This window comes from Centropristis striata, chromosome 13, assembly GCF_030273125.1.
Source record: "Centropristis striata isolate RG_2023a ecotype Rhode Island chromosome 13, C.striata_1.0, whole genome shotgun sequence".
Lineage (NCBI taxonomy): Eukaryota > Metazoa > Chordata > Actinopteri > Perciformes > Serranidae > Centropristis > Centropristis striata.
The window spans coordinates 6,697,926-6,713,294 of record NC_081529.1 but is presented as its reverse complement, the minus strand read 5'-3'; the positions used below and the strand labels follow the sequence as shown (position 1 = coordinate 6,713,294).

Sequence of the window (15,369 nt, the reverse complement as noted above, 5' to 3'; positions counted from 1 at the left end):
CTCCTATTGGATAATATTCACACTGATATGTCCCTCAAATAATAAATTCATGGCTTTCATGTGTCCTTGAAATCCGTTTTGTTTGTGAATTTGAGGGGAGAGAAATCGAGGTTTTGAAAGTTTAAGAATGTGTCATTAAAAGTGCTTGAGTTGATATATTTCGTGCAGGAATAGAAAATGAGAGAAGTGTTCACACAGTCGTAGCTCTGCTTTTTAGTTGCTGTCAAGGAGATTCTGTGAGTGTTGTGACTGTAATTAACCTTGATCCAAAACATGATCAAATATTGGGTCCTCGAATCTGACAGAATAGGGACTGGAAGTCATTTTAAAAAACCTTGAATTTGATGTTTAATAAGGTGTAGGAATTCAGTTCCAATTTAGCCCCTTTATTGTGACCCAGAACAGTCTCTTAGTGAGGACTGACATTAAAATCCTGTGGAAATGGGGGAGGGGAAAATCTCTTATCAGGACAACAGGAAAGGAAAATGTCACCAGCTCAACCCACAAAAATGTGACAGGAAATAAGGACAATTTTAGCCAAATCATGGAAAACTCTGGATGTTTATGCCTGAAAGGTTAACATGCCAACCTACAACACACATACCATCTTCACAATACACTCATAGCAGAGTGTATATAATGTGTATCATATGTGAGGCACCAAACAGCTGCCATTAGAACAATGATGGAGTCAAAGAAAGAAGCTAAAATTCTGAATTCTGAGACGGCAACCAGTTCATTATGACGCAACTCTCCATGGCAACCTCAAGATGTCACTGTGTTCATGTTTATCAAAATCTTCATTAAACAACCTTTGGATAAAATGTAGAGTATGGAAGCTCGTTTCACCCTCAAAGAAGAAAAAAAGTCATGATAATGAGAAACTTAATTTAATAGTTAAAAGTTAATGAGTTAGATATTGCATATTATCTCAAAATAATGACTCTCTTAAAATAATGACTTACTCATCTAAAGATTAAAAAATGTCATTATTCTGAAAAACTATATAATTCAATTGACTCTGAATGCTGACAACACATCGAGCAAAGAGGTCAAAAGGTCACAGGGCTGGTTACTGATTGGCTGCGGGTATTTTCCACAGCCAATCAGCTCAGAGCCGACGTTCCAGCTTTCCATTGAGAGAACATGGCAGCTTGCTACTTGCCGCACTTTGCTGCTGCTTTGTGTGTTTGCAGAGCAAGTCATTATTTTGAGAAAGTTTTGCATTATAATGACATATAGGATAATTTTTCTCATCACATTGGCGGAAATTGACTTCTCCAGTAGACAGACTGAGCTGATCCCTCACTGGCTTCCCTACCCACCAGTGTTGGCCAAGGTATTTGCAGTAGTGAGCCAGGTTTTCCCCCATACACCACCTGGGTGATTTTCCTGTACCTTTAATTCAGCCTGAACTGATACAAACCTGACAAATAAAATGTGTACCCTCAGTGGTAGAATGAAACTAAGTACATTTCCTCAAGTACTGAACTTAAGTAAAATTTTGAGGTTTCTTGTACTTTACTTGAGTATTTAAATTTTATGTAACTTTATACTTCTACTCCACTACATTTTGAGGCAAATATTGTACTTTTTACTTCACTACATTTAGCTGACAGCCTTAGTTACTTTTCAGGTTGAGACTGAACATAAAAAAATGATCAATTTTAAGTGATTGGCTATTTTTACATAACAGTATATTAAGTAGTTAAAATGAGCCCTATCATGAGAAAATTTACATAAATGTATCAAAAATTATAATACAATATTTAGAATATATATAACAATATCAGTAGCGTTACTCACCATTAAGAGAACCTTTACTTTTGATACTTTTGTACTTTTACTACAGTAAGGACTTTTACTTGAAGTGGAGTAATTTCACAGTGTGGTATTAGTACTTTTACTTAAGTAAGGGAACTGGATACTTTTTACACCACTGGTTACCCTTATAGTAAATTTAAACACATAGAAGCCTGTCTAGTGGATATAAAACCATCATATATCAGTAGCTTTTAGGGCTATCAATGACGGTCTCTGTAAACCTTCAAATAAACAGTAAGACCACTGTCTGTTTAGCGTGTTTTATTGTGAAAGTTTTGACCACAAGTGGGATTGACACAAGCGTTTAAAATCATGTGTATCCTTCCCTCAGGTGAAGAACTGCTTTCTGTTTGTAGCTTTTGGTACAATCCAACGTTATTTCCACTATAAACACTATCGTAAAAACCATGTACAAACATTAGTGTGATTAGTACAGATAATAAGAAAACTGAAATAACTACATTGAAGCTTTTTTGGGGCTGAAAATTGTTTGAGTCTTTCTAGCAAACTTTTTACACCAAACATTATTCAATCAAGAAAGCATTAGTTAATCCATTACATGAAATCTTACTTAAAAGTTCAGTTAGCACCATGTTTTAGCACCATGCACAAAACTCAATAACAGTCCACATCCCTGATTATTTCGTTTTAAAACCAATAAGTCAAAAAGTTTCTTTACACTCTCATTCACAAGAAATGTATAACACGGATTCCCAAGAAAGTTTTTTTCATGCTGTGAAAAATCGACTAATGCAATGCCAATTCGTTAGGACCTACTTTGGGTTGAATACAGCACAAAGACACATTTTTTTTGCTCAAAGTGGAAAGCTTTTGTAAATATATACAGTCATTTTGAATTTGATGCATTCTGTTTTTATTTATGTTTTACGCAGTGCCCCAAGTATTCTGGAGTCCGGCTTGTAAATATGGCTTATAAAGAGCTAAATAAGAGAAATAATCTGCTTTTAAAATTCAGACAATTTTGCTGAGAGTGCAGAGAGTATTAAGTTTATTCCTTCACATTATTTCAAATAAGTATTTCTTATTCTCTGACAACCATTTAGACTTTAGCACCACTGCAGAAGATTCTGAACTCTTTAAAAAAAAAATCTAATAAAAAGGAAGGAGAGACCTATTTTACAGTGAATGGCATTCTGCTGCCATGTCAGTTCAATTTGTTTCCATGCAGCTGAGTCTCCTCCTCAGTTTCCCTCCGTGCTGCCTTTGATGAGGTATCCATTGAAAGTGATGTAGACGTCGACATCATCGCTGTAGATGGCGTTCTCCCTCTCCCTCTTGTACAGGCGGATCCACACCTCGTCCTTCAGGCCCAGCTCCAGCATCAAGCTCTGGCTCTGCATGATGGAGCGGTCGCTGGGCTGGGCGTAAACAATAGCCTGCTCTCTGTCGTTGAGCATGATGTGCAGATACGTCTCTTTGAAGTTCCACGTGTGGATGTTGACGTTGAAGAAATAGACCCCCGGCACGTGGCACAGGAACTTCCCATCGAACATGTTGAAGTGGTCGTCCAGGTTGACGAAGACTGTGTCGAACACCAGCGTCTGGTAGGACTCCAGGCTGTGGAGGGATTTGCGACGGCCCACGGAGAAGGCGGCGTACTGGACTTTGCAGGGGTCTCCCGAGGGACCTGCCGGGCCCTTGCTGCCTTTTGGGCCCATGGGACCTCTGGAGCCTGGAGGGCCTTCTAGTCCAGCTTTACCTGGCGTTCCTCTGTCGCCACGGTCTCCTTTGTCACCTGCACAGAGTGATGATGTCATTCTGCTGTCAGACACATGGATCAGTAGGACACAGTGGGCCCCTGGACACAGACATGCAAAGGGCCCCACCACCTGACCTACACACGAGCAAGACAGGCAGACTTTGTGGTGGTTTTGCCTCTTTTTTATTGTTGTTTTTTCACATCTTCATAAATGTTATACATGTTTTTCTGTTATTTTGTTTTCTGCTATTTTGTGTCTCTTTGTTGTGATTTTATGTATTTTTTGGTAATTGTGTTGGTTGTTTTGCACCTCTTTGCTGTTATTTGTGTCTCTTTGTAGTCTGTTTTGCCAATTTATATGTCTTTATAGTCATTTTGTGTCTTTTTTGGCCCCTTTTTTAGGGTCATTACCTATGGGTCATTTGTGTCTCTGTAGTCATGTGTGTCTTTTTGGAGTTACTTTGTGCCCTTTTTTTCTAGTTTCCATTTTCAATATAATTTTCAAATATGTAGTTCATCTGCTAACAATTCATGAGAACTCTTAACTTTTAAAGCGGCATGAAACAATTAGGATTGTATGGTGGTCAAACTGCATCAATCAGACTTTATGGTGGTTTTGCCTTTTTTGTTGTCATTTTTTCAGATCTTTGTTCTACATGTTTTTGTGTTCTGTTTTGTCATTTTGTATCTTTTTTTAATTATCATTTTGTGTCTCTGTCTTCATATGTTTTTTTTTTTGGTAATTGTTTTGTTTTTTGCACCTCTTTGCTTTTATTTGTGTCTCTCTGTAGTCTCTTTTGTCACTGTATGCATAATTTTGTGTATTTTTTGCCCCCTTTTTTGGATCATTGGTGTCTCTTTGTAGTCATTATGTGTCTTTGTTTGTTTTTTTGGTCTTTTTTGGTTTCTTTTGCATCTCTTTGTAGGCATGTGTGTCTTTTTGAAGTTATTTTGTGCCCTTTTTTCTAGTTTGCATTTTTAATATCACTTTCAAATATGTAATTTATGTTCTAGCAATTCATGAGAACTCTTTTAATTTTTAAAGCAGCATGAGATGCTTTAGATTGGACCTTGTATGCTGGACAAACTGCATCAATCAAGACAAAAAGTGGTCTCTACTTAAAATAGCAGGGTTCAATGGACATAAATGGGTATCTGCTAAAGTTGCTAAATAGCATCACATAGATCTAGTACCTTTGAGGATGGTCATGTTGATGTAGGTGCGGACCTCCGGCACATGGTTGTACCCTCCTGTAGGGGGCTGGGCTCCGCTGCCCTCTGCTGGCTCCAGGTCATCACAGCACTGTCTGCAGGGGACAGTGGGAGCACTCGGAGGAGGCACCAGGGCCACCAGGGAGATGAGGGACAGAAGGACGAGGACACCCAACATAGCTGTGCCTACAATAAGAACAGATACGACTTAGTAGGTATAAACTTTAGCATGTCCACTATTTTAGTTTACCAAGCCAACATTTGCTAATCAGCACTAAAAACAAAGTAAAGCTGAGGCTGATGGGAAAGTCATCACTTCTGAATGTTTGGTTATAAAGCAAAGTATTGGAAAGAGTTTGACATGATGATGGCGCTAGATGAAAAGTAAAGTGACCAAGTCATTATGATTTGTCATCTGGGCCATGGGTCGGCAACCTTTATTAACCATTGGCCAAACCCTTATTTTGAAGCTCATGATGAAAAAGAGTGCAGCCTACTAAATCTAAACTAGCCTATCAACATTACAAATAGGTCTTAATGAGAATGTGTTAGTATGTTATTGTCAGAATGCGGCGAGGACCTAAGTGCAATGGGAGGCTGAAGAAATATCGAAAACTAGCTTGAGACACTCAAAACTTGGCTTGAAGTTGGCAAAATTCAGAGGTTAAGGTGCAGAGCTGTAGACTTTCGTAAGCTATGATGCACAGTTTAAATGGTAAATGGAGTGCACTAATATAGCGCTTTACACTACAGACTGCGCTCATTCACACACACATTCATACTGGTGGCCGAGGCTACCAGGGCACACTGGTGCCACCTGCCACCATTGGGAATTCATTCACACACCGATGAACGCTGCATTGGAGCAATTTGGGGTTCAGTATCTTGCTCAATACTTGGACATGTAGGCTGCCATGGTCAGGGATCGAACCTCCGACATTCCGATCCGTGGGCGACCGATCTACCAACTGAGCCACATGAGTCCGCATAAGTTGACTAAAATTTAAAAAAAATAATGTTTTTAATACTGTATATAGATATACATTTTTAAACTGAAGAATACAGATAGCTTTGGGCCTACACCAATGATAAATAAAAAAATTTAATGTAGGAGCCACTGCAGATGGCCTGAAGAGCAACATGTGACTCCGGAGCCTCAGGTTACCTGACCCTGACCTGGGCGATCTCAAAGCCCATCATCTATCCTTGTGGTGATGATTTAGCCTAATATTTCCACGGTTCCAGTGCAGCAAATGGATCTTAAAATGCTGCATAATGGATGGGTCAGAAGTCAGTGTTTACAGTCCCTTCAGCAACTTGAGATGCAAAAATGAAGTTAAAGCTGAGAGACGATGTCTACAACCAGATTGTTTCCCATTTAGCCATTTAGCTAAGCTAATAAAAAAGCCTAACCATCATCAGACAATAGTTAATGGGTTTCAAGATTACAGTTCAGCCAATGTGTTCTGCCTCTTTTGCTTAACCCATTGACGCCTAACACGCCTGTAAAACCTCTGGGCGATTTTAAAATAAGCCCCTAAAACCTGAAGTTTTTCTGGAAATTCAACAGAAGTGTCAACACTTCTACTGAATAATAGATTTGTCAGCCTCTGTAGCAGATAGAAATTAAATCCAAAAAGTATTTGAGAGCTTATACAAATATACAAAACAACGTATACGCTTTCCAGGCTTCAATGGGTTAATACACAGACTGTTTACCTCCAGTCGAGCACGCTCAACATCAATGCTACTCCAGCTACAAAAGGAAACCAAGACACGGTCCGATTTGTTTATAGGGATAACCATCTGGGTAACATGAATGTCTGTCAAAAACAATATAGTCAACTCAATTTCACAACAAAGAAACCCATTACAGACATTTCTTTCTGGAAACTTAACATTGGAGTGGCACAAGGGGAAATATCTGAGCATCAGCAAAGTCAGTTGGATTCATCCTCTTGGGACCATGAATCTCTGTACAAAATGTCCTAAAAATGAATCCAATAGTTGATGAGATATTTTAGTCTGCACAGAAGTGCTGGACACTCAATACGCCTACAGGCTTTCAGATCTTTACAATGCCACAGCTGATACTGATACCAAGAGTATCAATTTAAATGACTCTGGAAACAGGAAAAATAAAAGTAGCAGCAGTTCACAGGAGGACAGAGGAAAATCCCCAGAAGCGAGGGCTATTCTGTTCAATTTATAAAAACATATGTTCTGGCTGAAATATCAATAGTTCAGCAGCTGCTCAGAAAATAAGATCATTATGTGTCCTGGATGTCACTCCCAGAGCAGTGGAATGAGAAAGAGGAATCTTCTGCTCGGAGCCAGAGAAAACATCTATTAGCCCAAAGAGAAGGAACAGAAGTCAACTGTGGAAGAAAAAATAAATAAAGTGAAGCATTCTTACAATAGAAGAAGCACATAGTGGCATTTCACTGGAAGATTACTGCACATCCACAGAACGCTCAAATTATGCCTCAAAGACTCAGTAATGCGCACCTCATTCAAATCCCAAAAGTAAAGAAAATGTCACAGTAATTGGAGCAGGCATGGCAATAAGGATCATAAATCACCTGAAAAATGACCCTTCAGGCAGCCCATTATTTATCACCAATTAGCTCAGGAAAGGTTGACTTCTCTCAACGGATTATTTTATCCTGAGGAAGTCAGTGGAGTGGCTTCTTTGCACAGAGAGCCAAGTGGAGTAGTCTTCAATGTAAAAGTGGTGGCTGTCTGCCAGACTCTCAGTGATGGGCCAGTCTGTGTGGACTGGAACTGGAACAGAGTGTGCTGGTGTGTTTATACAGGACAGCTGTATCCATACTGATTGTTGCATCCATCATACATGACTGGGCTATGGTCAACAGACATGACCGACAGAGAAATGTTTATTTGACGGAGGTGTAAACAATGGTGTTGTTATGTTGCATTATATTAAAGGGTGTTTTTAATATTTAATCTAATTATAATCTCCCTGCACAAACATGAAACAGACTTGCACGGATGGATTACTAAATAGGCCTCTGTTTGATGTGACTTTTTTTTTGTAAAGAAAATCAAATGTCCAGAAGAGACAGAAAATTACGTCAAAGTAATACAATATGACTATTAAGAGACGCAAAAACGCACACAAAGAGATGCAAAGTGATTACAAAGACACACAATGCAACCACAAAGAGACACAAATTGATAAAAGCGATGCACAACAATCACAAAGAAACACTAAGCAACTACAAAGTGATGCAAATGACTATAAAGTGGCCAAAAACAATCACAAAGATGCACAAAACAATTACTGAGTGATGCAATGACTATGAAGTGACACAAAACAACCACAAAGGGATGCAAAACAACCACAAAGAAACGTTAAACAACTACAAATGGATGCAAATGAAAATAAAGTGACACCAAAAAACACAAAGATACACAAAACAACTACAGAAAAATGCAAACAACCACATAGATGCAAAACAACCACAAAGAGCACAAACATGTACAAAGTGATGCAAAATCACAACTAAGAGATTCAAGACAACTACGGTTGTTGCAAATTGATGATGGGATGCAAAATGACCACAAAAATTGTTAAACGACTACAAAGAGATTTAAATGACTATAAAGTGACACAAAACAACCACAAAGAGACACAAAATGACTACAAAGTGATGCAAAATGACTATACAGAGACATAAAACTACTAAGACAACTAAAAAACAAAAAGACATTGCTTGGATTTTTTCTGTATAATCTGTCCATGCATACATGTTGAAGTGCATTTGCTCTCCCTGTTCAATGATTGCTTGGAGTTGTTGTTGCTTCTGTACCACTCACTATACCGTGCACAAGCAGAATGTGTTTCTGCCTGTGTGTTTCCAACTGCAGTTGTGCAGCTGCATGGTGCACATTCAATCAAAAAATATTAGTGTTGGTCCTCATGGTGTTTTATAGTGTAATTAATCTCGCACTAGTTCGGTTGGTATTATTCCAGACTGAACCACAGGTCATTAAGAGTGTTTTATATGGCTCAGACACTGACCAGGAATATTACATAACTGGTTTACTGGAAAACCCCACTTGAACTGGAAACTTGTGCATGAAATATGCCAAATGCTGAACATATATTTAGAAAATACTGACATTGTGATGTCTTTAAATATATAAATATAGGACACACGTTTTGTAGCATTTTTACAGTATAGTCTTAAAACCCAAGTTTAGTGTAGAACGCGGAGGGATATCAAACAGTGAAAACAACACAGTTAATGTATAGATTGTCCAGCTTGCCGTGCATTAGGTTACAGGCTATATGTACGCTCATGCAGCGCGGTGCGCGTCCGCTGGAGCGCAAACGGAGTAGAAACGAGAAGTTCATCGTTAAATAGTCCCATTCAGTGCTCGCGCAAGCATCCAACTGATAACTGAGATGTTTATCTGAATGAATCTCACCTCGTTGACGTCTCTGCAGCCGCTTCAGTCCGAGACAGAGGACGGAGGAGAGAAAGTCCTGAGTCAGCAGCTAGCTCTCTCTCTCTCTCTCTCTCTCTCTCTCTCTCTCTCTCTCTCTCTCTCTGCTCCTGTGTGAAGTGTTTCCTATAGATCCCTCCTAGTTTCATGCAGACTGGCAACAAGTGTCTGCCCGTTTATTTGACACTAACATCCAGGGAATGACAGTTATCGCCTGTAAAAGATGACCCGTTGAACCCTGAGCTGCAGACATACATCTGATGCTGCTGTTAGAGCTTCTAAAGGCAGTAATGCACTGGATAATGCCATCACCAACAGCGTTTACAGTGGAGCAAGCATAACTCTGGCAGACCACCCTCCAGAGTCTCATTACAAAGTCACTAAACTTCTGGTCATTCCCCCCTGGGTTTTGCATTTCCTCTGTGCTGAATTCCTCCATTCCTCATTCCTTCCTATCTGCAGCTGCAGAGAGAGCGGCTTCTTTTCCAGACATGAATTAAGACTAATGTTCTGCATGTCTGATTTGGAGAGAGGCGGTGAAATGTGATAATATCACAGAAAGGATATAAGGGATTCATTCAGAGAGAGAAAATAAGGGACATAAACTGCATTAAAAGAGCACGAGAGGGGGAACCAGACAGAGGAACCTCCAGCCCCGGGCCTGTGTTGCAGGATATAAGGGGCTTATCCTTTGTTAATGTTCCCAGATCACCACCAGTAACACAGTGCTCCATGCTGCCAGTTGGCAGATGAAAAATAGATCACATATTGTAAAACTGGATGAATGAAAAATGGCTTGGTGGTTGGATTTGCTACCACTTGGCTTCAGTGATGCTTCTGATGAATTCCCTCTTGTAATTCAACATGACAACAACATGCTGACGTTCTGGACTGAAGCCAAAGAAAGTGAACCAGACAGAAGAATTGGAGACTTTCGTGATGTGTGAAATTTCTTTGTCTACAGCTACAACCCAAAATTTGTAATGTTGTCTAAACAAAAAATAAAACAGATTGCGATAATATGCAAATCTTTTGTGACACATAATCTATTAAAAAATGTATCAAGGCAATATATTTAATGTTCAAATATACACTCTGAATTCTGAATTTGATGCACTCTGTTTTTATTTACGTCATCTTGTCAATTTTCATTATGGTTGAAAATTTGAATGATTTTTTCCCCCACTAAAAAGCCGGAGCTACCAATCTTTTTTGGCTTTTGGGCCTTTCAAGGAACAGTTCAACATCTTGGTAAAAAAAAAGCTATTTTGCATTCTAAATAAAAAGGGAAATAGACATAGTGAGATTAGGGTTTTTTGTTCCTATCCTTGCATACAGCCCACAGAAGCGTTTCCTAACTGACCACAGTTTGTTAACATTTAGGAAAAGATCATGGTTTGGGTTAAAATTGGTATGTTTGTTACATAACTTTAATCACTTAAGTTACATACGTTATGCAACTTAACATACATAATGTAGTTCATTTTAGTTAAAAATAACTCCATGATGACTTTTGGCTTCACAGGGAAGTCACAGTGATCTCCTGGGTCAAAGTTCTGTGTTTGTTTGGTCCATCCATCCACCCTGGGCTCTCTACGTGGACTTTGTCACTCTTTAAAGCACTTCATATGACTTACTCCTTTGTTCCTATCATAACAAATATGGCTACTAGAGGATTAATCTGCTTATAAACCAACTGTAGAGGTGTAGTCCTGAAAGTGAATACACCTTTTCTATCTGGCACCCAGCTGTTTAGTGTAGCTTAGCTTAGCTTAGCATAGCCTAGAAACAGCTTATTATCAGGGAGCTTAAGAGGTGCTGGTGGGTTTAGTTACCTTCAGACAGAGTTTAGTTAGCTGATGTCCTCTGTTTCCAGTTTTTGAGCTAAGCTAAGCTAACTGACTGCTGGCTTTAGCTTCATATTAACCACTGTGGTATCAATCTTTTCATGTTATTCTTGGAAACACATAAGTGTATTTCCCAAAATGACAAAGCTTTTCAATTTGAGCAAAGTCTCATCACAGACACTGTCCTTGCCCAGAAAAAATGACCCCACAGGTCATTTGTTCAAAGCAGCTTCCATTTGTTGAAGGAGCAAAGGAGAAGGTCAGGTGACGTAGTATAAAGAGTGACAAAGTCTGTGTAGGGAGGACGACCTATGTGGTCGTATGATTGGGGACTTGGTTGAAAGAAGCTTCTAGGGGTAAAACTATCCAGTACTTCACAATAAAAATCAAAGATGAGAGATATTTGGAATTATTAACCATAAGTAAACACATAAACACATCTCCTTATTTAAGAAAATCGCAAAGGTTGCTGAAATAACTCCATCTGACTGTTTAATGACCCCATGTTGTAGTCGTTTGCACATAGACTGCAGTCCTGTCAGAGAACAAGAGGAGGATGAGGCTGACTTTGTGCACACGTGTAACATGAGCACAGCTGTTGAACATTACAGCCTTGGGTCCCGAGGGTTGAGGTTTCACAGACTGTTCCGTAGTTACATCAGGAAAACATTCCTATGGTTTTCCGGCCGATGTAAACTATTACAAGACTCATCTGAACCCACCTGATGTTATCTTTCTGTAAACTGTCTGTTGTCTTTGGGAATGAGACGCTCATTTCCCAGTGGAGCTCATTATTGTGCTGTCTGACCCCAGTAATCCTCCTCTGCTGCTTTAGGTTGTATTTTATTTGGAAGCATTGCAGTGTAAATAAGAATCATTTATCTCTCCATTGGTATTTATTTTATGAGCCCCAGCAGCAGCTCACAAACACCATGTCTCTCTCTGACCTCAGAGTAATGAAAAGTCCCACAACCTTTGACCTTCCAGGTGAACAATTTGCTCTTCTGGGTGTGTCGATATTTCTACTTTCCAGTGCTAATAAACGGTGGAGACTTTTGGAGCCAGAGGCAGAATTGAATTTGCCCCGACATACTCTCTATTTTCTCAGAAAAAACATATTGTTAGTGGTTCACATAATCATGGAACATTGCATTGTTGGGTTGAAATGTCAGACCTCAAAACATTCTTGTGGTTCAGCTCAGGAAAAACAAAGAGGATGGACAGTTGGTGAGTGAGGATACTGTCGAAATTCAGAATCGAACATGATGTAAAAACAAGGATCCCTGAAACGAACAATAATCCAATCAGTAGCAGTTGGATCAAAGTCTGGCAAAGTATGACAAAAAAATCTAGAGATTGTCCTGGGAGTTAGAAATAGTGTTTATTTAACAGAATGTCCTTGAAAACGGCTTGTATGATATTCTGCAACAAGTAATGAGCTGTAATTTGTAGGTTTCTCAAGAAACTTTGCTCAGTGACAACGCAATGTAATGTTAAAAACTACGTAGGTCGCCTATCAGGTGGCACATGAGACCCTTTTTTGGAAGTTACAGTATGTTTAATAAAAATAAGTAGCTTAAGTGTGTGAATCTAAACATTTTACAGGATAAATATTAAAATATATAGTATTTTTATAGCAGGATTAGGAAGGGGACTTTTTGTCCTCTATAAGGTAACAGGTGGGAGCTTTTTCTGTTTATTTGTTGTTGTTTTTTAAACTAAAACTGCACAAAAATATATATCTATAAAAATGCATCAAAATCAATGCTGTTGCTAATGACGGACATTCCCCAGACTGTGAAAAAAAGATCCCCTCTGGAAAAAAAGCCTTTAATGAGCCTTTAATGAGGATGCCATTTAAAGGGTTAGAATTCTGAAAATGAATGCAGATTTTGTAGTAATGACCAATGATTAAAACATTTCACTAAGTGACGGTAGAAAATAACATTCAACAGTCATGGGCCAGTCAATTTAGCGCAGATAGTTGTTTTAATGTATATTTATTTATCACATTTTTAATGTATTTTTTTGTCATATTTGATTATGTAAAGGGTACATTGTTGTTCAATTATTTAGTTTAAATTTAATTTAATTTAACTTAATTAAGTAATTTATTTTTTAAGAAGTAAAGGTGACTGTCATCTCAAGTTGTAAATGTAAAATTAATGGTAAAGTAAATACACAGTCACCCATAAAGTTCAAATAATTTTGTTTTCAGACACAATCCTCTGTTAAGTGTGGTTTAATTTTCATTGTGATATGTTTGGAAGAGATTGTGTAACTACACCGGTCCCACGAAATGAATGGCCACGATTCTTACAGATGTCTCGAAGCTTTATTTTCTCTCTCTCTCTGTACTTCAGCTGACACCGTGAAAACTACAATAAATAAAGACATACACACTTGAAAACACATGCAACTCCCAATCACTGTTAATTATCATTGTAACATATAAACAGAAAGTTACCGTGTCCGCCACTTGGACCACATGTAGAATTATTGTTCTGCCGTTGCTTGCTCTCCTCTACAGCCTTTTCTGCTGCTCTGACCCATAATGCAACTGAACCACAACAAACTGACCCGGCCTCACATTTCGACCTCACATTTCCCACAATGCCCTAAATCAGACCCTTACATTTCACATTAAAAGCCCTCAAAAAGAAATACATTTAACCAAACATTTTATGACATTAATTATTGTAGTTTAAATCACCTTTTTATAACCAGGAACCTGAATGACCATGAATGTCTATAAACACTACAAACACATAAACTGTTTCAGAGACAGTTACAGATTGATTAATAAAGTTTTGAGAAGATAAACACTTTATCTGTGAAGAATAAATCATATTTTCACAATCATTTCATGGAAAGAGGTAACAGATATTTTATTCAAACTTTATGGGCGACCGTGTAAATGGTAAAAATCAATAAATATCTACAATATAAAAAGAAAACAACTCATTTTAGGAGTGGATTCTCCCTGTGAGGGTGTGCCTGCTGTGTCTCCTCCTCCTGGCAGCACCAGTCTTTCTGTTTCTCCTCCACATAGTGAGGGTGAAACGCGGTCAGCCCGACCCACATCCTCCTATTACACTGGGGTTAGATCCTAAACAAGCCCTGCGGTTTTTCAACAGAATTTATAAGGTATTTCTCTCTCTCTCTCTCTCTCTCTCTCTGGCCAGCTGGGTCAGAGCTCCCTCTATGATTGACAGAGCAAGAAGAGGAAATTTAAACCGGCTGACGCTACAAATCCGTCCAGCTGGACCCTGCCAGCTCACTCAGCAGAGAGGCTGAACCAGGGCAGAGGGGAACGACTGTAAAATGACTGAGATGCTAGTTTTACAAAAACAACGGTGACACTAAACAGATCCCAGAGCAGGAAGAAGGGGAGGGGGACTCCCTCACTCGGGTTTCTTCAGTTTTCTGGTGTCACCTAGTGGCAGAATGAAAGTACAGCATCAAACATACTTCAATCATCTGTAAAAGCAAGAAGCGTGTGTGCGTGTGTGTGTGTGTGTGTGTGTGTGTGTGTGTGTGTGTGTGTGTCTAGGGCATGTCTCGCTGACCGTTAGTCAGACTGACCTCAGGTTTCGTATGTGGCTTGTGCATAGCACGAAGGTGTGCATCCTTGATTTTGAAGATTTTTTAATTCATGGTTTTCTATTCAGTTTATATGCCTGTTACAGTAGTTTTCAAAGGCAAATATTGCAATCTTTACAGTTTGTTACCTCTAGTTACAACGCAAATTCAGATTGATAAAACAAAATACAACAAATAAAGTATAATGTATTGTCATAGGTTAATATGAGATAAGAAAAGACTTTATAGTTCACAAACTACAAAGGAATATATAAAAACATTAAACTAGCAATCATTAAACTAGCTCTACCTTTACCACCCACATTAACATTTATTTTAATTAATGAAGTGCTCCATTAACAATGCATTGGATTTATGTTACAGGTGACAGAAACATCAACACTACAATATAATAAAGATGATTTGGGTATAATGAGGAAAACAAACATTCTGTTATACAAAATCATTTTCTCATTCACTGTCTATGGAACAGCTCCAGACTTTACACTTGATGATAGCACAAGTTTGGGATTTCTGTTTAATGGAAATAACATGAGGGATTTTTTTATTTAGGTGTTCATCTTTAAAGTGATATACAATGCAAATTAAGTTCAGTATTTTTTGTTACTGTAAGTGGATTTTGATGCAAATACTTTTGTACTTTTAATTTTGAACACAGGACTTTTTCTTGTAACAGAGTCCTTCTACACT

General features: G+C 38.6%; 1 protein-coding gene across 1 annotated transcript; it reads right to left on the bottom strand.

The window, feature by feature from the left end:
- Positions 1-2,068: 2,068 nt before the first annotated feature.
- On the bottom strand, positions 2,069-9,335 carry LOC131983548 (complement C1q tumor necrosis factor-related protein 1-like). Its single transcript, XM_059348278.1, has 3 exons — positions 9,212-9,335; positions 4,739-4,942; positions 2,069-3,580 (listed from the first exon to the last, which is right to left on the bottom strand). Exons 2-3 carry the CDS (start codon positions 4,932-4,934, stop codon positions 3,027-3,029), a joined length of 750 nt encoding a protein of 249 aa, XP_059204261.1. The 5' UTR covers positions 4,935-4,942; positions 9,212-9,335; the 3' UTR covers positions 2,069-3,026.
- Positions 9,336-15,369: the final 6,034 nt, after the last annotated feature.